Here is a 25,997-nt window from a genome sequence, read left to right as displayed (position 1 = left end):
CGGGCACCTCCATTTTGGAGGAGGTGCCTTTTATATGGGAGGTCCTCCGGCAATTTGCCGGGGACTCCTTAGGACGGCGCGCGCGGTCCCTTTAAGAGAGGGGAAGCGCGCGCGCCCTAAGCACACTGCCGGGGAAGGAGCGCGTGCCGGAAGCAGCGGGGAGAGAAGCGCTGGAGGACGCCGCGCCAGGAGCGGGGAGGTGAGAGGGACGGCGTCTCTGCCTAGAACGGGGCAGAGACGCCGATGCTACATTGGGTATATTTAATAGACATCATTTTGCTCGCAACGCACATATTGGAGAAGAGGACCCCATGAGAAAAATGAAAATTGGCCCCTGAGATTTTTTTTCAATTACAAGTCAGAAGCAGCTAATGTTTGCTAATAGAGATGAGCAAATTGATTTGTGTAACCCTGGTTCGACAGCCATGACTGGAGCCCGAAATCATTGCTACCTTTTCTGAATTGTTGGCCCGGTCATTTCTGACCTGTAGGCTCAGCACTAGCCCTTATAATCAGAAGAGACGCAGAGGATTCCGACAAGAAGGAGGCAGAAGACAGGGCTCCGGTACGTCAGCCTCAGACCCCTAATGGGGTCCTGAAGTTGATTCACTCCTCTCTATTTGACCCTTGGGTCAATGGTCGGCCTCTATGATTTATATGTCCTTGATTATGCCAGAAAGGGCATTGTCCAGATGTCTCAGTCTATAGGGACCTTGTAGTGATGAGTGCTTCACATTAATACTATTCATGGATTGCCAGCAGGCTATAATACAAGTGACTCCTTATATATCATTTAAAGAGGCTCGGTCAGATGTCGAGAGGGAATTGCTCAATATTACATAAAAATGTACTAAGCATTGAGGTTGACATTTATCAAAATATCTTTTTCTTTGCAGTCCTCAAATGAGAGCAATGCTTTATTCAACTGCGGGTGACTTTTCATTACACGCAATGCATATTTTATGGCTGCGATAGTGGTAATAATGAAATTGAATGATTATTCGGCTACTTGTGGATATTAGAAGATAAATCCTGATAGCGTTGTCCTAATCCCGTCTTTAACCGAAATCTGCTGCAAAGAAAATGACACTTTTGAGTTTAATAATAATTCATATTAGTTTGCTTTCTTTTTACTTGTGACCATTTAAAAATATTCTCAAAAAGTTTGTTTGGGTGATGCCTAATGTGGATTAAATCTGACATTACATTCACAGACTGTGGATTAAAGGAGTTGTCCAGCCTAAATAAAAAATTTTAGTGGTTTTATGGATGGGGTGAAAAGAACAAAATTGGGCATACTCATCCACTCTTACCCCTGTGGATACAGCCATGGCCACTCTGGTGGGACCGGAAGTGATGACTTCACCATTCTTGTGTCACAGGACCTGGGATTGGGTGCAGCGGTCAGGTGACTGGAATGACGCGTCTTCAGAGACACATCTTATTATATGTTGTTCAAGTCGCCTGACCACACGCTTCAGTGGTATTGTGATAGAAAGATGGTGACATCGTCTGTCCAAGTGCTAGCTCAGACCACCGGAGTGGCCTGCAATTAATACACGGGGGGAGGGATGGAGCTTGCCAGATTTTGTATAAAGCCATAATATCCGTGATCACAGACTTCTAGGGTGCTGTACTGTACCTTCATAATCCATTGATTTAAAAATTGTGCCATTTGATGCCATATTATGGTTGTATTACTTCCAGAAGGGAATAACAGCATGCAAAACAGCATCATGGCATCACATACTGCAATATTTGCCTTATTCATGAAGCCTAAAAGTAAAAAAAGTGTATATAACTTACTGCAAGTCCTGATAGTGCCAGTGCGTCACACAAGGAAAAGAATACCAAAATGAGTCATGCCCCCTTCAAGCTCTGCACAATGATAACATGATATGTTGGTCATAACTGGGTTAAACTCTTTAAAGGGGACCTGTGACCGAATCAAAAGTGGCCATTTTTTGTGTTTATTTTATTCCTGCTTTTCCCCTGAGTATTACGTTTTTTGGTTTTTTTTAAATCTGCCTTATGGTTCCAGAGATATGAACTTTTTTATTTGCTCTTAATGCTTATGGTCTTTACAAAGAGGGCGTGGCTCATGATTATAATGCAGCACGGCCTAAAGACACGCCCTCAGAGAATTCTCTGAGCCACGCCCCCTTCATAAAGACCATAACAATTAGCAGTATATAAAAAGACCTATATCTCTGGAACCGCATAGTGGATTTTAAAAAGACAAAAAGTGGAATACCCAGGGGAGCAGTGGGAATAAAATAAGATAAAAAACTGACCACTTTTGACCTGATGACAGGTGCTCCTTAAATTGGGGTAACACATTAATAATGATTTTTACACTGTATATAAAGGGGATTATTAGATGATACTGTATCTAGGAGTTCCTCACCTATAAACTACACGACAGTACTGACATTCTACACTTCAATCCAATTTTGGCTTATTTGATTGATCAGATGTATTTCATCGCACCCTTCTCTTTGCTGTTCTTTCTTTTGATGCTACTAAACTGTAGGAATATGATGTCTGGGCAAATGAAATTCTTTGCGTACTCATCACAGACGATAGTTTACAGAGCACATGTCAGCGGTAGCAATTATCAAGCCTTTGAATTCCATCTCCGAAGTGAATATTTCGAGACTCGATTGTATCTTCTTCTATGCTTTTTTACGCTTCTCCTGTTCCAGATGATTCTTATCTAGCGCTGGTTATTTTTGGTACCAACCTATCATTCTTGTCTCCCTTCTCTCTCCCTTCAGTTTACTTTATTGTTCTTCACCCGTAAGTCAACCAGGCTGCCTTCTTCTTCTCCCTTCATGCTTTTAGTCCCCTTGCTTTTAGTCCCCTTGCTTTTAGTCCCTTTGCTTTTAGTCCATGCTTTTAGTCCCCTTGAAAGACTGTCCTCCGGTCTTTCAGCTTGAGAACTTCTCCGTACAGAGCTTCACATTCATTAGCTTTCATTTATGATGCTCAGTCCTTTCTCCTCCTCAGCTATTTTCTGTTATTCCGTTCCCCCATAGGGTTGTCCGTAGACTTATTCCCTCACCATCGAATTATCACCGAAGACAACCCAAAATGTGGAGGTTGATGACCTTGAAGCCTTCACCTCAAACACTCTCTGTCTCTGTAAAGCCATGTTCACACATTGTGGAAACTTTCTGCTGCCGATTCATGCGTTACTTATGGATTTCTCTACGGATTTCACTCTACTCCATTATTTTGCACTGTATAGAGTGAAATCCGCACAAAAATGAGCACGATGCATTATTTCATTTTCATGTGGATGTGAATAGAATTTTGGAAATCACCTTCGATCGTCAGCCAATTCCACCACAATCAGATGCTTTGGCAAATTTTTCACTTTGTGTATGGCAACCGAACGATGTGTTCACATATTCAGGTTTTTTTTTATGTTGTTTTTAAGCCGAAATCCAATAGTGGATAAAAAAGAGAAACTGCAGTAATAATCTTGAACATGAGAACTAACCCTTGAGGCCCTAATACACATTAGACTAATATTGGGCAAACTTGTCGATACAGGAGGGCTCAACCAACAGTCTAATCTTCATGTGGGCCGCACGACTTCCCCCCGACATGATGTTATGATTTCAGACTACCGATCCTTTTGTTCTCTGCGAGATAAGCTGCCGCTTAAGAAGTCTGGAAGCCGCTCTCATAGAGAATACAGGAGCGCTCGGTTGGTCACTGTGTCATTGGTGTGTGGGATCCGTCTGTCATCTGTATTTGGTCAGTGTGTCATCAGTGTTTTGGATCCATGTGTCATCAGTGTTTGGTCAGTGTGTCATCAGAGTTTTGGATCAGTTTGTCATCAGTGTTTTGGATCCATGTGCCATCAGTGTTTGGCCAGTGTGTAATCAGTGTTTTGGATCTGTTTGTCATCAGTGTTTTGGATCCATGTGTCATCAGTGTTTAGTCAGTGTGTCATCAGTGTTTTGGATCCATGTGTCATCAGTATTTGGTCAGTGTGTCATCAGTGTTTTGGATCCGTCTGTCATCAGTGTTTGGCCAGTATGTCATCAGTGTTTTGGATCTCTTAGTCATCAGTGTTTTGGATCTGTGTGTCATCAGTATTTGGTCAGTGTGTTGTCACTGTTTTGGATCCGTATGTCATCAGTATTTTGGATACATGTGTCATCAGTGTTTTGGATCCATGTGTCATCAGTGTTTTGGATCCGTGTGTCATCAGTGTTTTGGATCCGTATGTCATCAGTGTTTTGGATACATGTGTCATCAGTGTTTTGGATCCATGTGTCATCAGTGTTTTGGATCCGTGTGTCATCAGTGTTTTGGATCCATGTGTCATCAGTGTTTTGGATCCATCTGTCATCAGTGTTTGGTCAGTGTGTCGTCAGTGTTTTGAATCCGTGTGTCATCAGTGTTTTAGATCCGTGTGTCATCAGTGTTTTGGATCCATCTGTCATCAGTCAGTGTGTCGTCAGTGTTTTGAATCCGTGTGTCATCAGTGTTTTGGATCCGTATGTCATCAGTGTTTTGGATACATGTGTCATCAGTGTTTTGGATCCATGTGTCATCAGTGTTTTGGATCCGTGTGTCATCAGTGTTTTGGATCCATGTGTCATCAGTGTTTTGGATCCATCTGTCATCAGTTTGGTCAGTGTGTCATCAGTGTTTGGTCAGTGTGTCATCAGTGTTTGGTCAGTGTGTCATCAGCCTAAGAGAGTATGCGGTAAGCTCCTGTGCTCCCTCTTGTGGTGGTTTCAGGTAACCAGTTATTTAATCCTTTTTAAGCCAATCAATAAAAAATGCAATTTGGAGTTACGCATCAAAATAGTGGCATCCTCACCTCCATGAGAATATAGTACAAAAAAAAATTAGCACAGAACTTTTCGACACCCTCACTCATCAAAAGTGTGGTGTATCCATGAAAAACACGAATAGAAGACGTACATGTAAGACGGGCGTCTGAATGAGGCCTTATGTGTAGGGTCCAGGTCACATTACTATCCTCGCTCTTCTGGACTGTTCAGCTGACATGGATCCTTGTAATTCTGCCAAGATAAATTCTATTACTTTCCATAAACTCCAGTGGGATAGTGCCATCATTTCAGGAGCAGGCTGCTAAAATTAGGCTCCTCTTTTATCAAGTAATCCTTTGAAGACAATGTCATTTTACTCATGGGAAATATAATAGGCAAAAATACAAGAAATTGAAATATAGTGTTAAATCACAAGTCCATCGGGTCTCTGGGTATAAAATGCGCTGATTCCTTTGTCTTTTCTTGTGATAGAATACTCCTGATTATATGAGATTTTTCCATGTCCATGAGATGTCCTCCTATGTGTTTTCTTTAGGGTCTTGTCTCAAGTCGGCATCGCCTGAATATGTGCCAGTTGGCCGTGCAGAATTCTGACTGGATTCGGTGAGATTTTCCTTTACGGGTCATAATTATCAATAATTCCGGAAGATTATTGCTTATATAGCTAAAGCTCTGCAGGTACAGACTGGTCCACAAGAAAATCAGATGCTCCACCTTTGGCAACACTTGCCATCAATATATATAGATTTTTTTTATCCGGTGTAAATGTCCCTGTTTTCCTGAGTCCGGCGATGTTTTTCTTTTGTTCCTGCTCCTCTCCGTTCCTGAGATACGGCCCCTTCTTCCCTGTAAATAAATCCAGTCTTTTTATCCAATTGGGCGTGGCTCTCAACTCATTGTCATCTTCTACACCCAGTTGGCTAAAAAGATTACATTTATATACATGGAAAAGGAGGCCATATCTCAGGAATACAGGGGCACAGTAACAAAAGAAAAACATCGCCGGGTTCAGGAGAACAGCGGCATTTATACCTGGTAAAAAAATATATAGTTATGGCAAGTGACAGCTTCCCTTTAAACTAACTTTCAGCCAATCAATGTCACAAGAGTCAATTTCTTATGGGTTGATTTGCAAAAACATGTCATCCAAGTAAGTCTGACGTTTTCCATTGGATCCATAGACTTAAGTGTAATCTGATGATCGGATGCAGATCGTGCCTCATTGAATAACATCGGGATGAGTATTATCTGTCAAAACAACTTATAGCACTCATCCGAGTTATAAGGTCGTGTGCACGAGCCCATAGGTTCCCATGCTAAAGAGAGTGTGATGAGAGATACTTTTTTAATTTGTTGACTCTTGGCCATGCATTTCGCAGAGCTTTTCTATACAGCAAAAAAAGGTTTATCAATGTGTACTGACCCAGAAGGGTCAAAAGGACACTTTTTTTACCTGTGTGGAGTGATTATGTACCTATGGATACAGATCCAAGTCTTCCTGGAACTCGCTGTGAAATCATTGTGATGGCGCCTTACCTCTGGTTGCAATGCTGTAACCTGTCAAAGGCCGAAATCTTATCCAAAACCACCATGGTAGAAAAATATAGGCTAGACTGGAATTGTACAACAGGGGTCAGATGTGAGTCAGAAAATATAGAAATTAATTAGAAGTGAAAAGTAAAGGAAATTTAAATTGTTATTCCCCAAAAATCTAAATATCCCCATAACTTGCTGATCGCTGGGGGTCTGACGGCTGGGACTACCAGTGATCTCGAGAACGGGGCTGTATCCTGAATGGAGAGGAGGTGCGCACGCTCGGCCTCTGCTCCATTCATTGTCTATGGGACTGACGGAAAGAGCGAGAGCGCTGAACTTTGCCGTCCCATAGACAATGAATGGTGCGGGGGCTGAGCGCAAACCTCCTCTCCATTCAGGATAGAGCTGCACAGCCTCATTCTCAGGGGTTCTAAAGCCCCGACCTAGGGATCGTTGACATGACATATTATCCACCATCCTAAGGATAGGGGACAACTTCATTTTTTAGAATTAACCCTTTGACATGTACAAGGCTATTATCAGGGCTATGTTCATAGATGGGGTGTGAACGTTTCCTCTCTGTAGGGTGGACCCATGGGAGTGCTACCAGGACACTTGGCAGACAACGTGCAGTGTTTTGGAGCATCACCGAGACCTTATGAAGGTGAGATATATCTTGTTGTCTGTGATGATATATTATGGGGGGCAGAATGGATGAGTATAAGAGCCATAGACAGCAGGTACCGCCGTGCAGAAGGATAATATGTCTTGGCTTGGTAAGAAACCTATAATGATATGGTGTATGCAACAAATAGATGTGATGTTACTATTAATTTACCTAAAACTACTTACACTGCCACCATTGCTAATAGTAATAGATCTGCTGTTCCTTTCCAGAGGGTAACTGGCTGCATCCTGTCTAATGTGAACACACCATCGGTCACACCGGTGATCAATCAGACCCTGAACCAACCTACACAGCCCGTCTATCAAAATAACAACCTCACCAACAAGCCCACCGCAGGCAAGTGTGCCCACGATCGGCAAAAGCAACAGGACCCCCCCAAAATACAGAGTCATAGTGGAAACTTTCCCATTGGTGCTCATCTGTATTCTCCTAATGTCTGCAGATACTGCTGCCAACCTGCAGATTACAGAAGACTAGTGACTAGTCATCATACAGAACTAATAACAGCGGACGTATTGATAAATCATGAAATAGTTGGCTTCTAGTATGCATTGATTGACATTATCCAGAGTGATATAGCAAATATTTCAATGCAAAATCAATTGATTAGTTCAGGAACATTTATTCTTAATGGAACTTCTGGAGATAGTGGAGCGTTGTGCTCGGCTGGTCTTCGGCACTACCATAGGATTGAATGGAGTGGCAGTGCACTCCCTCGACCACCACTCCATTCACTCTTCAGAGCCTCGTTTCTCAGGAACAGTGGGGGCCCCAGTGGTTGGACCCGCAGCGATCGAGAAGTTATCCCTTATCCCAAAAATAGGGGATAACTTTAAAACTTGGGAATACCCCCTCAGCTCTGTTCACACCTACATTATTTAGCTTCTCTGTCCTGGTATAGAAATGGAATTACTGCAGAGAACAGATCCGTTACATATTGGATGTAAATGAAATCCGAAGGACCCCTATTGATTATGTTGGACTCTATGTGGAGAATACCCCTTTAAGCGAGGCGCAACCTCTTAGGCTTCTGCACATATTGTTGCTATCCTTATTTTAGTGGAAATTTAGATATTGATAACCTTTTAATAATTGGAAACCATCAACAAGCAGATTGATTCAGTAATGCAAAAAAACATTAAAATGATAAACCAGGGTAAAATCATCACTTGCAAACTCCTAAGATTCTGCATATACATTGTCATGGTGGTAACACAATTGGATAATTGGTATTTATTTATTTTAGTGAGGTTTCTGGGGAAAGTTGGAGAAGGACTGAGTCGCATGTGCTGTGTCCGTCCCAATCTGCAGCGTGTTACCTTTGTGGGTAAGTTTATTTTATTAGATTTTAGCATTTATTTTAAGTTATTTTTTCTTGTCTTTGTTTTTATGTTGGCGGACTTAGTGTCAAATTCTTTCAAATGGGAGAAGAATGTTTGATGAAATGCAATCACAACTTCAAAAAAACACTTTTTTGGGTTCTTTTACCGTCTTTGGCCTTTTTACAGTAAAAAGTCACATGATCCTTTCAACAACCCTTGAAATGGGGTACGTTAGTCTTCAAAACCAAAACAACAGATACTGTATTCTACTGGAATAGAATTACACAAATAATTTCAGATTTTTCGGAATGTTCCTAATACTGAATTAGACTAAAACATCTGGATAATGAAAACTGAACCCATAACAAAGAAAAAACAGACAAAACTAAGTAAAGTTAACACAAATTAAGTAACAAATAAAGCGCAAATAAAAAACTATTAAAACCGTGCAGAAGCAACAATGAAAGACGGTGCATGTAACATCTGGAGTGCTATATCTCTTGTGTCCTGCAGAGGTCACTATAGCTGCACTATTATATGTTGGGGTGTCAAACTTTTAAAAAAGTTTTCTTTTGTGATTTTACAAGATTGTGCCGTTGTATTGTCTACAGTGTAGAGAATTGCATAACAGTGGCTCCCACTCTAGGGGGCTCGATGTGCACACGTATGACGCTGGATACCATTGAATTCAGTAGGCATCATGTAGTAAGACCTTTTCTTTTTTTTTTGCTGCTCCTTAGAGGAACAGCTTACAGCAATACGTTTAGTATTGATACCTCTTTCATACAAGATATTGGATTGTCCTGTTATTAGTGATGAGCGAGTACGTATGCCTCATTAACCCTTTCGGCGAGCACGCTCGGGTGCTCCCCGAGTATCTTGGCGTGCTCGGCGTTTCATTCATTGTCTCCGCGCCAGCAAGTGTCACGGCTGTTAGTCAGCTGTGACACATGCAGAGCTGTTCGCCTGGCTATCTCTGCATGTGTCACAGCTGTCTAACAGCCGTGACACTTGCAGGCACGGCGACAATAAATGAAACGCAGAGCACGCCAAAATCTTAGATAATATACTTATAATAATATACTTATGATAATTTGCTGATCATTAGGGGTCCGACCACTGGGACCTCAGCGATCCTGTAATCAGGGCTTTAGTACACCAAGAACAGGGTTCTGCAGCCCCGTCCAGAATGGAGTGGTGCACAAGTGTGGTCTCCGCTCCATTTATGTTATCTCAGGGTCACAGGGGGACCCAGCAGTCGGACCCCAACGATTAGAAAGTTATCCCGTCTCTTGGATAAGGAATTTTTTTGGGGGGAATAACCCCAATTACCCTCATGTAATCAACCAGCCAAGTGTAAAAATAATCTACTACACTAATAGCTTTACGCTGAGGATCCACTGCTCAATCCTGACGTCTCTATATTTTGTATTTAAATCTCAACCTTTTATCATTGTCATTTTTATTGTGGGGGGGAGGTGGGGGGTGGCGAAAAGTCCTGCACTAATTAATTTCTTATTATATCCTTATGGAGGTGAGGATGCCACTATTTTGATACAGAACTCCAAAATCTCCTTTTTCATGGATTGGTTTAAAAAGGATTAAATAACTGGTTACCTGAAATCACCACAAGAGGGTGCTTAGGAGCTTACTGCATACTCTGTTATGATTGACTTCAATGTACAGCAGAATGTGGTGAGCGCCCTCTAGTGGTGACTACAAGTATTCAGACATTTATCATTCTGTTCTTGATTAAAGATAAAAAAGAGGATTTTTTTTAACCTATTTTAAATCTATTTTGATAAAATGTATATTTTACAAGGTATATACTTTAAAGTGTGTATCTGGCCATTTGTGACTGTACTTACTTGGTTGTGTTTTATTTGACAGACGAGAATGCAAACTTGGGCACAGTTATGAGATATGAAGAAATAGGTAAGTGGGGATAGGGGGCAGTGTTGTGGGCGCTGGTGTTGCCCTCTCTCTATGATACTGTTGTCTTTGGTCTTCTCACTCATACACTTGCTATCCTTCCTACCCAGAGCTGCGGATCTTGCTCCTGTGTGGTAGTGACCTGCTTGAGTCATTTTGTATCCCCGGCCTCTGGAATGAGTCAGATGTGAGTATTGTTCCTTATGTCGTCCAGATCCCCCTTTTTATTTTTCTCCTCCTTCCTCGTATGGATGACGTGTTTTGTTATACGGGTGACTGGATAGACACTTGATGTCTAGATTTCTTTCTTGCTCACTGTACTTTTTTCCTGCAGATGGAGGTGATTGTCGGCGATTTCGGCATGGTGGTTGTGCCACGTGATGGTACAGACACTGAGCAAATCATGAATCACTCATCGGTTCTCCGGAAATACAAGGTGTGTCCAGCTCTTATCTCCAGACTATTATTTATCCACTACATAAGTGGAACCAAAAAAAAAACTTATTTTATTCATTACCATTTCTGAAAATTGAGACTACAGGTCTGATTCATTCAAAGAATAATTGCCGATTTTAATTTTTTTATTTCATAAATCAATAGTGCACGTAAAAATAAGAAACTTTTTAATATATCTTATCAGAGAAATCTGCTTCTTTCTCCGCCAGGACTGATCAATCACTTCAATTAAGGGGTGTCGTCACTGAATTTTGGGTCTTCTATCCTTTGGATTACGAGCTCGGAGAGAATGAAGACACAGGACAGGATGTTTGTGTCTAAACATACTCTAAAAAGCTTTATTACAAAACACAGGGCTAATATACACGCTAAAGGCAGGAAACGGATTTGCCATATATGGTTCGATTATACAGTTTAGCTGAACAAGCGAAAAAAGCTAGTTTCTGTATGCTTTAAAATATTTAATTAGACTTATCTAGTTAGCAAGGTCATTTCATCTTTCTGCAAGAACACATTATTGCTACAAGAAGAAACATCTGGCCAGGGAGAATCACTTTATCTTCTCCCAAGGACACGCTATTGATACAAGAAGGAACATTCATAGCTGTTGTTTTCACCTAAAATAACTGTCAGACTTATATAGCATAGATGGGGCTTTTAAACTTGAGGGACTCCATCTTCTGCTATAACATTCCATCCTTTTGTTCCTTCATTTATCAATACGAATTTCTATGTTTTCTTTTAGTACAACGCTGAATACACATTAGAAAAAGCTTAAAAACCAAATAAACCGCAAGACACATTAGCAAAACCTGTAAAATAGCTTGTACTATACCAGCCAACCACCCACCAATACCTTTTAACCAATTTGCGGGATTTAGAAAGGAAAATCTCTGTGTGGAATTATTGGCCAAAGTATCTGAACAGTTCACTCAAAAGTTTATCTCTTCCCATGAGACCGGGACAGCGAGAAAGGGTATGCTAGTGGACGTCACAGGGGCATGTGTACATATCCAACAGTTAGCAATGGTCTGGTTTTGCTCCTTTAGTCCATCGATTAGAGCAAGATGGTGTCTAATGAATCTATTGTCATCTCCATCCATGGTGCCTAACGTAGTCCATGCACCTGTGGTCGCAAGTATGCAGGTAAGTATAAACAATGTCATCATTCTTTGTCCGCTGGTTCTCCTAGTATCTTTTTGCAATGGGACGCGTGGATCCAGGTCTCTTTTCCCTCTAGCTTAACGGCTGTACTTGTGGTCAGCAGAACTTGAAAGGGTCCGTCAAACCGTGGATCTAGGCTTTTCCTCACGTGTCTTTTTATAACCACCCAGTCTCCAGGTTGCAGCGTATGGCTGCTAGAGTCTTGATCTGGATCTGGAAGAGAACTGAAGACATTATCATGTACTTGCTTAATCTTTTTGTGCAAATCCCTCACATAGGAACTTAGCACATGGTTGTTCATTTCTAATGCTTGCGGATAGAAACACCCTAGGCTGGGTACGTTGCCAAACAATATCTCATATGGAGAGAGTCCAGTCTTTCTATTAGGCGTGTATCTTACTGAAAACAGAGCAAGTGGTAAACAGTCCGGCCATGGTTTTCCTGTCTCAGCCATGTCTTTCTGAATTTTTAATTTCAATGTCCCATTCAGTCTTTCCACTTTACCACTACTTTGTGGGTGATATGGGGTATGGAATGCTTGTTGAATTCCTAGAGCTGACATGACTTCATTCATTATTTCACCTGTGAAGTGTGTACCTCTGTCACTCTCAATTACCTCTGGTACCCCATACCTGCAGACCACCTCCGCAAGCAGTTTCTTTGCGGTTGCCGCAGCCGTGGCTTTGGCAATCGGGAAAGCCTCTGGCCATCCTGAGAACAAATCAATACAGACCAACACATATTCCCATGATCCTGACTTTGGCAGCTGAATATAATCAATTTGCAGTCTCTGGAATGGATAAAGGGGCCGGGGGGGGTGTTTGGGTGGTGTTTTAACTACTCTACCCTGATTATGTGTAGCACATATCATGCACCCTTGTACCAGGTTTTCAATACAGGTGGAGAATCCTGGTGCCACCCAATGTTTCTGCATCACACTCATCACACCCATTTTAGATTGGTGTGTCGGCCCATGTAGTATCTGGGCAGCTGCTGGGTACAGTGCCCTTGGAAGGCATCGTCGTGTCCCTTTCCCCCATACCCCATTTGCTTCATTCAGGCATGCACCTTCCTTTAACCACTTATCAACCTCCTCCTTTTGAGCCTGAGCCTGCATTTGGGATAAGATGTCCTCCGACACAAAGGGGTTTTTAGGGGCACTTAACTGACGTACTGTTGACCCTTTGTAACGGGTCCGGGAGGCGGAACCTCTGAGCTACTATACAAGGGGGCGGCCCTTGTAAGGGAGCGGGTGGCAGTCTCTGGATGAACGGACAGGGAGATACGGCAAGTGATCAGGGCAGTCTCTGGGTGAACGGACAGGGAGATACGGCAAGTGAACAGGGCAGTCTCTGGGTAAGGGGTAGGTACGACCTGTGATGGCAGAGCCTCCGGGTAGGCTAGCAGACAGATGGTAGATTGGTGCTCCCAGGTGAGCAAGCGAGAGTCTCTGGAATAGCAGGTGGTCACGGCACGTGACGGCGGAGCCTCCGGGCTGGCAGGCAGGCAGGTAACGGAGAAGCGCTCCCAGGTGAGCGGGCAAGAGTCTCTGGAATAGCTGGTGGTCACCGCACGTGACAACGGGACCTCCGGGCTGGCAAGCAGGCAGGTAACGGAGATGCGCTCCCAGGTGAGCGGGCAAGAGTCTCTGAGATAGCTGGTGGTCACAGCACGTGACAACGGAGCCTCCGGGCTGGCAAGCAGGCAGGTAACGGAGAAGCGCTCCCAGGTGAGCGGGCAAGCTGGTCCATAGACAGACTGACCGGAGTAGTAAGGCAGACCGTCGGACCTCAGGCAAGCAGGCAGGTAGCTGATATGCGCTCCCAGGTGAGCGGGCAGGCTGGTCCTTAGACAGACTGACAGGAGTAGTAAGGCAGACCGTCGGACCTCAGACTGGCAGACAGGTAACAAGTATTCAGGCAGGAATCAGGCAGGTAACTGGCAGGAATCAGGCAGGTAACTGGCAGGTAACTGGCAGGTAACTGGCAACGGGACCTGAGGGCTGAAGCACAGGTGAGACACAGGTGCAAACAACATTGCTCGGGCACCTCCATTTTGGAGGAGGTGCCTTATATATGATGAAGTCCTCCGGCCATTGGCCGGGGACTCTTTAGGGCGGCGCGCGCGGCCCCTTTAAGAGGAGGGGAGCGCGCGCGCGCGCGCCCTAAGCACAGGGGCCGGGAAGGAGCGCGCGCTGAGAGCAGAGCAGGAGGAGGACGCCGGGACGGAGCGCGCGCTGACAGCAGAGCGGGGGGAGGATGCTGGGCACGGAGCAGAGCGGTGAGAGGAGCAGCGTCCCTGCCTAGCAGAGGGCAGGGACGCCGGCACTACAGTACCCCCCCCTTTAGGCCCCCCCTTTTTTAGGCCAGACAGAAATTTAGCTAGGATGAGAGGGGCATGGATGTTCTCCCGGGGCTCCCACGTTCTCTCCTCAGGACCAAACCCCTTCCAATCTACCAGGAAAAAGGTCTTTCCTCTTACCCTTTTGGTGGCAAGAATGTTCTCTACCTCAAACTCGTCCTCAGCAGAAACCGGAGCAGGAGGCATACCTGTAGACTTGGAAAAAGAGTTAAGCACCACAGGTTTGAGGAGAGATACATGGAAGGAGTTAGGGATCCGTAAGTTGGCTGGGAGTTTCAATTTATAGGCCACCGGGTTGATCTGACTGATGACCTCCAGTGGGCCGATGAACCGAGGCCCTAACTTATAGGAAGGGATCTTGAGCCGGACATATTTGGACGAGAGCCAGACTTTATCCCCAGGGCGGAATTGAGGAGGGTCCAGACGTTTTTTGTCAGCGTGTCTTTTCATACGCTCGGATGACAGAAGGAGTGCGGACCGGGTACTCTCCCATATGGAGGAAAATTTGTTAACAAGAGATTCCGCAGCCGGATTGTCCACCGAGGTGGAGACGGGAAACGGGATCCGAGGATGCTGACCGTAGACTACAAAAAACGGGGATTTGGAGGAAGACTCGCTCTCGTGATTGTTGTACGAGAATTCGGCCCATGGCAGGAGATCCACCCAGTCAGAATGGTGGGCATTAACGAAGTGCCGAAGGTAACTGGTCAGGTTCTGATTGATCCGCTCCACTTGACCATTAGACTGTGGGTGGTAAGCGGAGGAGAAGTCCAGGGTGACGTCCAGCAATTTACAAGTGGCTCTCCAGAAACGGGAAGTGAACTGTACTCCTCGATCCGACACGATGTGACGGGGCAGGCCATGAAGACGGAAGATGTGGCGAATAAAGTCTTTAGCCAGCTCGGGTGCAGACGGAAGACCTGGCAGTGGAATGAAGTGAGCCATCTTGGAAAAGCGGTCAGCGACCACCCAAATGACCGTACAACCGGCAGAGACGGGCAGATCAGTTATGAAGTCCATCGCTATATGCTGCCAGGGGGCAGCAGGTACTGGCAGAGGTAGGAGGCGGCCGGCCGGCAGGTGTCTCGGAACTTTGTTGCGGGCGCAGGACACACAGGCAGAAACAAAGTCAATTACATCCTTGTGCAGGTTAGGCCACCAGTAGTGCCGGGTAATAAGCTGGAGGGTCTTTTTCTGACCGGCGTGGCCAGCTAGTTTAGACGAATGACCCCAGTGTAGGATCTTCTCCCGATCAGGTACTGGTACGAACGTCTTACCAGGAGGAAGACGATTTAGACTCACGGGAGCCACCTGCATTACTCTGGCGGGATCGATGATGTGTTTCGGATCCTCCTCGAGATCAGACACCAGAAAGGATCGAGACAAGGCGTCCGCCTTGACGTTTTTGTCAGCCGGGCGAAAATGAAGGACAAAATCAAAACGAGCAAAAAACAAGGACCACCGGGCTTGGCGCGGGTTAAGTCTCTGGGCATGCTGGAGGTAAGCCAAGTTCTTGTGGTCAGTGTAAATTATTACCGGGTGAAGAGCCCCCTCGAGCAGGTAACGCCACTCCTCCAATGCCAGTTTGATGGCCAATAACTCTCGGTCTCCTATGGAATAGTTGCGCTCAGAGGAGGAGAAGAGTTTTGAGAAGAAGCCACAAGTTACCATCCTCCCGGAAGATGATTTTTGAGTAAGTACCGCTCCGGCTCCAGAGGAGGAGGCGTCAACTTCCAGGAAGAACTGCTTGTTGCCATCTGGGCGATGCAGCACCGGGGCGGAAGAGAAGGCCTGTTTAAGGGAAAGAAAGGCCTCCTCTGCTTCGGGTGGCCACTCTTTGGGATTAGTACCTTTACGGGTGAGCGCAGAAATTGGGGCCGTCCGGGAAGAGAAGTGTGGTATGAAGAGGCGGTAGTAGTTGGCGAAGCCCAGGAATCGCTGAATGGCCTTCAACCCCTCCGGTCGGGGCCATTTCTCGATGGCAGACAGTTTCTCAGGATCCATTTGTAGGCCGGTCTGAGAGATAATGTAGCCCAGAAACGGAAGCGAGGTCTGCTCAAAGAGGCACTTCTCAAATTTAGCGTAGAGATGGTTCTGCCTTAGCCTGAGCAGGACCTGACGAACGTCCCTCCGGTGAGTCTGGAGATCCGGAGAGAAGACCAAGATGTCGTCCAGGTACACCACTACGCAGGAGTAGAGAAGGTCCCGGAAGATGTCATTGACCAACTCTTGAAAGACGGCAGGAGCGTTACAGAGACCAAAGGGCATTACCAGGTATTCATAGTGGCCGTCCCGGGTGTTGAATGCCGTCTTCCATTCATCCCCCTGACGAATACGAACCAGGTTGTACGCCCCACGAAGGTCCAGTTTGGTGAAGATCCTAGCCCCCCTCAGACGATCAAATAATTCTGGAATGAGCGGAAGGGGGTACTTATTCTTCACCGTGATCAGGTTTAGGCCTCTATAGTCTATACAGGGACGGAGAGAGCCGTCCTTCTTTTTGACGAAAAAGAAGCCTGCTCCCGCCGGGGAGGTAGATTTCCGGATGAATCCTCTGGCCAGATTCTCCTCAATATATTCGGACATTGACCGGGTCTCAGCAGCGGATGAAGGATAGATACGCCCACGGGGAGGAGTAGTACCGGGTAGCAGATCGATGGGACAGTCGTATGGTCTATGTGGTGGTAATGTCTCTGCCTCCCTTTTATTAAAGACATCTGCATAAGACCAATAAGGAATCGGAAGTCCAGGTAGATTAGCTGGGGTAGGAGAGGGACGGACGGGATGGACGGGAACCAGGCAGGTTTTATGACAGTCTTGTCCCCAGCGAAGGACCTCTCCGGTTTGCCAGTCTAGCACGGGTGCATGTCTCTGGAGCCAGGGCAGACCTAGCAAGAGGGCGTGAGAGAGTCCAGGCAGAACATGAAAGGAGATACTTTCAGAATGCAGCATTCCCACCTGCAGGGTAATGGATTCGGTGATGAGTTGAATGGGGCGAGGTAAGAGGCCCCCATCCACGGCAGCGACAGACAAGGGTACAGCCAGAGGTTTGGTGGGGATGCGGTATTTCTCAACCAGGGACTGTGAAATAAGGTTCCCGGCTGCTCCAGAGTCAAGTTGGGCTAGTTCGAAATAACGGTTCTCCCCGTAGATGATCGAAACAGACAACAGCAGGGATGGAGAGGATTTATTCTTGTCCAGGTGGACCTCTCTGAGCGAACCTAGACACAGGCGTTTCCCGACCTCTCCGGGCAGGCACGGATCCGGTGCTCCTTACTGCCACAGTAGAAGCAGCTCCCCTCGGCACGGCGTGAGTCCTGACGGGTTTTGACCATCTTGGTCTGGTCGACCTGCATAGGCTCAGGAGAGTGTACCTGGGGAGAAACGGAGGGAATGACGGGTTTCTGGAAAGTAGGAGCTAAACGTGGAATCCTTCTCTCACGGGTGACCTCTTTGGCACGCTCCTGGAACCGTAGGTCAATCCGGGTGGCAAGGGTTATTAGATCATCGAGAGAGGTAGGAATGTCCCGACCAGCAAGTTCATCTTTAATACGACCGGACAGACCCTCCCAGAAGACGGATACCAGAGCGTCGTTATCCCAGGCCAGCTCCGAGGCAAGGGTGCGGAACCGTATGGCATATTGGCCCACGGTGAGACCCTCCTGACGGAGGCGTAGCAGAGAGGATGCGGATGAGGTCTTCCGTCCGGGTTCGTCGAAGACTTTCCGGAAAGCTGAGAGAAAAGCAGGCAAGTTGGACACCAGGGGGTCTCCTCTCTCCCATAGAGGATTTAGCCAGGCCAGGGCCTCCCCGGTGAGATGGGACATGATAAAGGCAATTTTGGCCCGGTCGGAATTAAACTGATGGGACAAAAGTTCAAAGTGCAGGGTGCACTGATTTATGAAGCCCCGAGCCTGGGCGGAGTCACCTCTGAAGCGAGGAGGTGCAGACAGCCGGGGTCCGGGATAGGTTACCATGGTATTAGTGGGTAGCGGAGCTGCCGGGTTGCGAGTCATGGTACTGGCAGTGGCTGCAGGTGGTGCAGTCAGAGTGTCCAGGCGAGTATTGACATTCCGCAGGTGACCCAGGATGGACTCCTGTTGGGACCTTTGACGGGATAGTTCATGACACAGGTCCGTGAGCGAGGGAGCTTGGGTGCCACCGGGTTCCATGGCCCGAGCAAACTGTAACGGGTCCGGGAGGCGGAACCTCTGAGCTACTATACAAGGGGGCGGCCCTTGTAAGGGAGCGGGTGGCAGTCTCTGGATGAACGGACAGGGAGATACGGCAAGTGATCAGGGCAGTCTCTGGGTGAACGGACAGGGAGATACGGCAAGTGAACAGGGCAGTCTCTGGGTAAGGGGTAGGTACGACCTGTGATGGCAGAGCCTCCGGGTAGGCTAGCAGACAGATGGTAGATTGGTGCTCCCAGGTGAGCAAGCGAGAGTCTCTGGAATAGCAGGTGGTCACGGCACGTGACGGCGGAGCCTCCGGGCTGGCAGGCAGGCAGGTAACGGAGAAGCGCTCCCAGGTGAGCGGGCAAGAGTCTCTGGAATAGCTGGTGGTCACCGCACGTGACAACGGGACCTCCGGGCTGGCAAGCAGGCAGGTAACGGAGATGCGCTCCCAGGTGAGCGGGCAAGAGTCTCTGAGATAGCTGGTGGTCACAGCACGTGACAACGGAGCCTCCGGGCTGGCAAGCAGGCAGGTAACGGAGAAGCGCTCCCAGGTGAGCGGGCAAGCTGGTCCATAGACAGACTGACCGGAGTAGTAAGGCAGACCGTCGGACCTCAGGCAAGCAGGCAGGTAGCTGATATGCGCTCCCAGGTGAGCGGGCAGGCTGGTCCTTAGACAGACTGACAGGAGTAGTAAGGCAGACCGTCGGACCTCAGACTGGCAGACAGGTAACAAGTATTCAGGCAGGAATCAGGCAGGTAACTGGCAGGAATCAGGCAGGTAACTGGCAGGTAACTGGCAGGTAACTGGCAACGGGACCTGAGGGCTGAAGCACAGGTGAGACACAGGTGCAAACAACATTGCTCGGGCACCTCCATTTTGGAGGAGGTGCCTTATATATGATGAAGTCCTCCGGCCATTGGCCGGGGACTCTTTAGGGCGGCGCGCGCGGCCCCTTTAAGAGGAGGGGAGCGCGCGCGCGCGCGCCCTAAGCACAGGGGCCGGGAAGGAGCGCGCGCTGAGAGCAGAGCAGGAGGAGGACGCCGGGACGGAGCGCGCGCTGACAGCAGAGCGGGGGGAGGATGCTGGGCACGGAGCAGAGCGGTGAGAGGAGCAGCGTCCCTGCCTAGCAGAGGGCAGGGACGCCGGCACTACACCCTTGTTGCGGCTTACAGGCTGCTGTTTTTGCCGCTGCATCTGCCATCGCGTTTCCTCTGCTTACCTGGTCGGTGCGTCTGGTATGTGCTCTTACCTTTATGACAGCTACTTGTTTAGGTAGTTGTAGCGCATCAATTAACTGCTGGACCGCATCAGCATTCTTAATGGGGTGTCCTGCTGCTGTCAGGAAACCTCTTGACTTCCATATTGGACCAAAATCATGCGATATACCGAATGCGTACCTAGAATCTGTGTAAATGTTAACAATACTACCTTCCGCTAGTTTACAGGCCTCGGTTAGGGCCCTAAGTTCAGCTTCTTGAGCCGACTGGTGTGGGAGCATTGGTTCTGCCTTGATTACTGCATTGAGGGAGACAACTGCATATCCAGTATGGAAGGTACCTGAATCGTCCTGATGACGGGATCCATCTACAAAAAATTCAAAATCTGCATTTTGTAATTCATGTTCAAATACAGTAGGTAAACCTGCCGTTTCTTGTGCCATCATTTGTACACAGTCATGAGGAACTTCCTCTCTTGGATCTTCCTTAAAAAGCACAGTACCTGACTCCTCCTTTAGATCCGAGAGAGGTAACAAAGTTGCTGGATTCAGGGTAGTACACCTCTGTAAAGAAACATTGGGAGGCATTAACAGTGCACATTGTAACCTGGGATGACGTGCTGCTGAGAGGTGAGCGGGTTGCACTTGATTCAATATAGTGTTGTAGACATCATGAGGTGTTAGAACGGTGAGCGGGTGGTCAAGAACAATGTCTGCGGATTTATGGAGTAATAGTCCAACAGCATGCAGAGCACGTACACAGGATGGTGCACCTCTGGCTACCGCATCCAATCTGCCACTAAAGTAAGCAACAGGTCTCTGATTATCACCGTGTGTTTGAGTTAAAACTCCTGCTGCATGTCCAGCTTGTTCATGAAGGTACAGAGTAAATGGGAGCTCATAATTAGGTGTCCCCAAAGCTGGAGCGGCCAAAATACGGTTCTTGAGAGAATAAAAACAGTCTATTGCCTCTGATGTTAGTACAAAAGGTGTTGGGGTAAGACAGTCATAGAGGGGCTGCATCAAAATAGAGACGGCATGAATCCACTGTCTGCAATAGGAAACAAGTCCAAGAAAAGTTCTGAGGGCTGCAACATTAATGGGGACGGTGAATGCCTGTACTGCTTGTTTGCGTGCATTTGTTAAATGACGAGCTCCTGGTGTAATGCAATGTCCCAAAAAGGTGACTGAAGATTTACAAAACTGAAGCTTATCTTTTGATGCCTTGCAGCCAGCGTGATAGAGAAACAACATAAGCGATATAGTTGCACTATGACATTGTTTCCTGGAGGGGGCACAAATGAGCAGGTCATCGACATATTGCAAAACAACGATATGTGGTTCAGACCATCCTTCCAGTATTTCCTGCAGACTTGCAGTGTACATTGTGGGTGAATTCTGGGCACCCTGTGGCAACACTGTCCATGTATATTGACTACCCTGGAATGTGAAAGCAAACAGGTACTGGCAGTCAGGATGTAATGGTACACTGAAAAATGCATTTGCCAAATCAACCACTGAAAAGCAAAGAGAGTTAGAAGGTATCTGTGACAGAAGAGTATGTGGGTTGGGCACAACTGGTGTTAGAAGTTCTGTGGCTTTGTTAACCAACCGGAGGTCATGGACCATTCTATATGCGGCTGGTTGTCCTGGCACGCTCTTTTTCTTTACTGGAACAGGGGAGTGTTGCAAGGGGACTGGGTTTTGACTAGGACTCCTCTCTGTAGCAATTTTTGGACTTGCTGGGCTATGGCATTCTCCTGAGCCGAGCTAAGGGGATACTGCCTCTGTTGAGGCAAGATTGCTCCTGGTTTTAATTTCACCATTACTGGTTAAACTCTTAACCTACCAACATCTGTTTTGTCTGAGGCCCAAAAATCATGTGGCACAGCCTGCTCCAATATTGGGGGAAACTCATTTGTCTCTTCTATGCTGGCAATATCTAGTGACATAATTTTGCAAAGGGTACTTGGTTTTAAACCTGGGGTCATGGTGACAGTGCCATCGGGATGATACTCAATATGTGCTTGTAATTGGGACAACACATCAGTTCCCAATAGATTACATTGGCCTGGGGGCGATACCATGAGCTGGCTATGTACAGTAGCTCCTTGAATTTGCAGGGGAATTCTTTTAGTGACAGGAAGCAGGACAGACGGGGAATTGAAGGGGGTGGCAATGACATGATGTGAAAAATCAGTGTCAGTATATGGCCAATCACCTTGCGTAATTACTGAATTGTCGGCCCCCGTATCTACTTGGAAATCGATTTCATGTCCCCCTGGTAGGTTCACCTGCACTATACAACTGGGAGTTGGGGGTAAGGAGATGAGGGGGTTCATGTGCAAGCTACCCTCATCCTATGGGGGCGTTGTTTGGTCAGCTGGAGGACCCGTACTCTGAGCATTTGGATACGGGTTGGTCCTACAGTTCTTTCTAAAATGTCCTGGCTTTTTACATCCGTAACACAGTTTCTGTCCTCCTCCTTCAGTCCGTCCTCTGCCTCTGTTGTTTCTGGGGGTCGTCTCTACTATATGTATTCTGGCAGCTCTCTTTGCCTGCGCTATGTCATGCTGTGCCCCCTGAGCTATTCTAGCTAAATCTTCTGCCTTCACTGATCTCCAGTCCGGTCTACTTGCTTTTACCTTCTCTGCAATCTCTTTCTTTAGTCCATTCATGAAAGCACTTGCTAATACCCTCTCACTAGTCTTATTCCCGGGGTTGAACCCCATTTCTGACCAGGTTTTCTTTAGTGCATAGAAATAATCCTTAGGATCTTCCTCCTTTCCCTGCACTCTATTTTCTAGTGTAACTTGCTTTTCTGCTTGCCTGTCTTGACATGCTTTTACCAACGCTGCTGCGAATAGGACTCCAGCTGCTGCATCATTAGCCTCCGCTACATCAGGGCCTGTTCTACTGTCATATTGTTTATAAGTTTCGTCCGTCAGTCTGTCATACCGAGCTTCATCTGCCAATTTCCCTTTAATTACCCCCTGCAGATCTATTCTAGTGGCATGGTACGTATCCTGTATGGTGGTGATCATTCTAGCGAAACCCATAGGGGACTGGGATGGGTCTGGCAGCTGGGAGATCAGTGCCAACTGCTCTGAAGGACTCCATGGTCTATACATTAACATTGTACGAGCTTCCTGACCTGGAACCACTGCATCCCCCCCTGCTGCTGCTGCTGCTGCTGCTCCCGGTGCTCCTGGCACAACTACCGTCCTCATTGGGAATTGTCTAGCTGGGTGGGGTCTCGGTCCTCCACATGCCACACAGATGTCTACTGTCAAGGGATTCTGCTGTCCACATCTGGGGCAAACCCAACATTTAGGTTCCTGGGAATTCTGGTACTGGGGTGGGGGTGACGTCGGGAGCGGACAGGGAGGAAAATCTGTCATTCCAGTTTTTGTCAGTCTGTAACGTCCGTCTCCTAATTCTTCAATCTTTCCTTCAAAATAAGCGCATGCATTCATCCATACATCTACTGTCCCTAACAGACCCTTATCTTTCAGCCATCCATGATAGGAGTTAAAGAAGGATTTCCATTTCTCTCCATTCATCTCTCCATTCTCATTCATTCCCGCTTTACACGATATTTTGTCAATTGCAATCAGTGCCTGTTTCCCTTCTCTGCGTACCACTAAGTCTTTGGCTATAATGCCTTCCTTGGCATTTTGGTTCCCCATTTTTTTTCGGTTCTCCTCACCTAGAAGAGACTCCTCAGTCACTTAGACAATGGGCCACAAAGGTTTCTGAACCATTCCACTACTAGCCTCTCTAGGACTTATATGCCAGCCAGAAAAACAGACCAAAAACATCAATCCCGGGACACATCCACAACACAATCATCGGATCCATACTTTCATTCTTAAATTCTCCAAAGGATAGAAGGCAGGACTGTCAATTTATCTGAGGGATTCTACTGGTTCAAAGGGACCTGAGCCAGACAACAATCTGTTGAATTACCTGGGGAGCCGACCGCTCGGGGGTGAGGGAGTCTCTTCTATGCAGTGATATAATTAGGTAGAATATAACAGTTATTCTTACCTCAGCGCTGTATATATCACCAACAGAGAGCTTCACTCGTCCCACGTCTCGGACCGGTCGAGCACCCTTGGGTAGATTAACTCAAGGTCCCTGTTCGAGGCGCCAGCTGTCGTCACTGAATTTTGGGTCTTCTATCCTTTGGATTACGAGCTCGGAGAGAATGAAGACACAGGACAGGATGTTTGTGTCTAAACATACTCTAAAAAACTTTATTACAAAACACAGGGCTAATATACACCCTAAAGGCAGGAAACGGATTTGCCATATATGGTTCGATTATACAGTTTAGCTGAACAAGCGAAAAAAGCTAGTTTCTGTATGCTTTAAAATATTTAATTAGACTTATCTAGTTAGCAAGGTCATTTCATCTTTCTGCAAGAACACATTATTGCTACAAGAAGAAACATCTGGCCAGGGAGAATCACTTTATCTTCTCCCAAGGACACGCTATTGATACAAGAAGGAACATTCATAGCTGTTGTTTTCACCTAAAATAACTGTCAGACTTATATAGCATAGATGGGGCCTTTAAACTTGAGGGACTCCATCTTCTGCTATAACAGGGGTAAAATCTGTAGTCAATGAAGATAGATTTTCCCATTACTGCCTTAGGAGATGACAGTTGGTGATTTTAACATTCTATGGAGAGGGGAGGAGCCAAAGGCAGAAACAGACATTCCATAGAATGTTATGAGCACCAACTGTCATCTCATCTCAATAATGGGAAAATCTGTAATCACTAAAGACAGATGTTACCTGTGAACTAAGAATTTTGATAATGAATGATCAGTCCCGGAGGAGAAAGAAGCAGATTTCTCTGATAACATATATTACAACGTCTCTTAGTTTCATCTGTACTATTAATGTATGCAAAAAAATAAACAAAATAAATAAAACGATGGTTCCTCCTTAAGAATGGCGTTTTGCATGCCCGTCTTAATGAAAGAAACTCTCAAGTACAATGCACCAAATTCATTAAGAGCTTGCGTTCATTTCTGGCGTAAATTATTAAATTAGTTGGCTGCAAAAAACTCCAAAAGTTGCAAAATTTTTGTGAAATTTTCAGTTGAGCAAAAACAAAACAAAAACTCCTTGATGAATTGGAAATATAGAAAGCAGTGGATCAACCATGACAGTTGTATAGAAAATTTGTATCTGTACATTATGGTTGAAAAAAAAAATAAAACCCCTCAGTTTTCTAAATTTTAACTGCACAAAGTACAACTGGTGTTCATCCCTTAGGCCTCATTCACACGTCCCATGTTCTCGTACCAGTGCTGTCTGTGGTTTTCACAGATAACACTTATACCTGTGACAATCTATGGGGCCATTCACATTTCCATGATCTTTCTAGGACTGAGCGGTCAGTGGAAAATCGCAGAGACATGTCTGATATTGGTCTGAGGCTCGGATCAAAATCGACAATGCAAGTCTATGGGTACTTGAAAAAATCAGACAGCACTCGGATGACATCCGAGCCCGGTCCGATTTTCATGGACTGTCACTTAGAAGGTGGACAAACTTTTTTTTTCTCCACGTATGAGAAAAACTGATGACTCTTGGCAAAATAATCTGTCCGTTTTTTCTCATACTTGAGAAAAAGTGACGTGTGAATGAGGCCTTAGACTGGACGACCAGCGTTCCATGCAAATCTGCCTTCAGGTCTCCTTACCTAAACTAAAGAGATGAAGATTTTTAGTGAAATGCATAAGTTTTGGACTAAAATCATTTTGCATTATGATTCAATCAAAAAAAATTGTACTGTTTCACTTTTACAGCCTCTATGTATCACAGTACATAGCAAAATGAGTTAACAGTCAAATCCATCAGTGAGCTCATTGTGACAACATAGATCGATAACACTTATCTCTCTTCTCCTGAACCACCTTCTAAGCAGATGTATGACCAGTTAAAAGTCTGGTCATAAATCAACTTAAAGGATGGTGCAGGAGAAAAGAGATAAGTGTTACCGGCCATGCCTTTAGAATGAGCTCACTGACAGATGCACTGGGAATCCTGGTCTGCTATGTATTGTGATACACAGAGGATGTAGAAACCAAATGGTTCAAAGTTTTGAATGCAACCGTATTGCAACACTTGCTTGGTAACATTGCAGTGCCTGGGAAGAGGGGAGAGAAATGTCAGTACCCTGAGCTGATGCCTCCTCTCTAGGGCCCCGATGGCAGCTGTAAGGGCTGGATCAATTGTGGTGAACATAAGCCCTTAAATGATTTTGCTTGGGGACATATTATTTTCATTTAGAGAATTACATGACA

General features: G+C 46.1%; 1 protein-coding gene across 2 annotated transcripts in view; it reads left to right on the top strand.

Moving 5' to 3' along the window:
- NMNAT2 (nicotinamide nucleotide adenylyltransferase 2) overlaps positions 1 to 25,997 on the top strand; it is an 88,544-nt gene that overhangs the window by 58,678 nt on the left and 3,869 nt on the right. The window contains exons 3-9 of one of the 2 annotated variants that reach the window (XM_073643320.1): positions 5,353 to 5,420; positions 6,939 to 7,017; positions 7,251 to 7,381; positions 8,292 to 8,368; positions 10,254 to 10,298; positions 10,406 to 10,482; positions 10,630 to 10,731. In XM_073643320.1, coding sequence (XP_073499421.1) covers positions 5,353 to 5,420; positions 6,939 to 7,017; positions 7,251 to 7,381; positions 8,292 to 8,368; positions 10,254 to 10,298; positions 10,406 to 10,482; positions 10,630 to 10,731 — 579 coding nt within the window. Of the gene's footprint in view, positions 1 to 5,352; positions 5,421 to 6,938; positions 7,018 to 7,250; positions 7,382 to 8,287; positions 8,369 to 10,253; positions 10,299 to 10,405; positions 10,483 to 10,629; positions 10,732 to 25,997 lie in introns of both variants that reach the window. The other variant, XM_073643319.1, reaches the window with a different exon arrangement.

Source organism: Phyllobates terribilis, unplaced genomic scaffold (genome assembly GCF_046119375.1).
Source record: "Phyllobates terribilis strain yellow unplaced genomic scaffold, ASM4611937v1 Scaffold_8__6_contigs__length_399053987, whole genome shotgun sequence".
NCBI lineage: Eukaryota > Metazoa > Chordata > Amphibia > Anura > Dendrobatidae > Phyllobates > Phyllobates terribilis.
The sequence above is the reverse complement of the archived record's forward strand: the minus strand, read 5'-3'. Positions and strand labels throughout refer to the sequence as shown.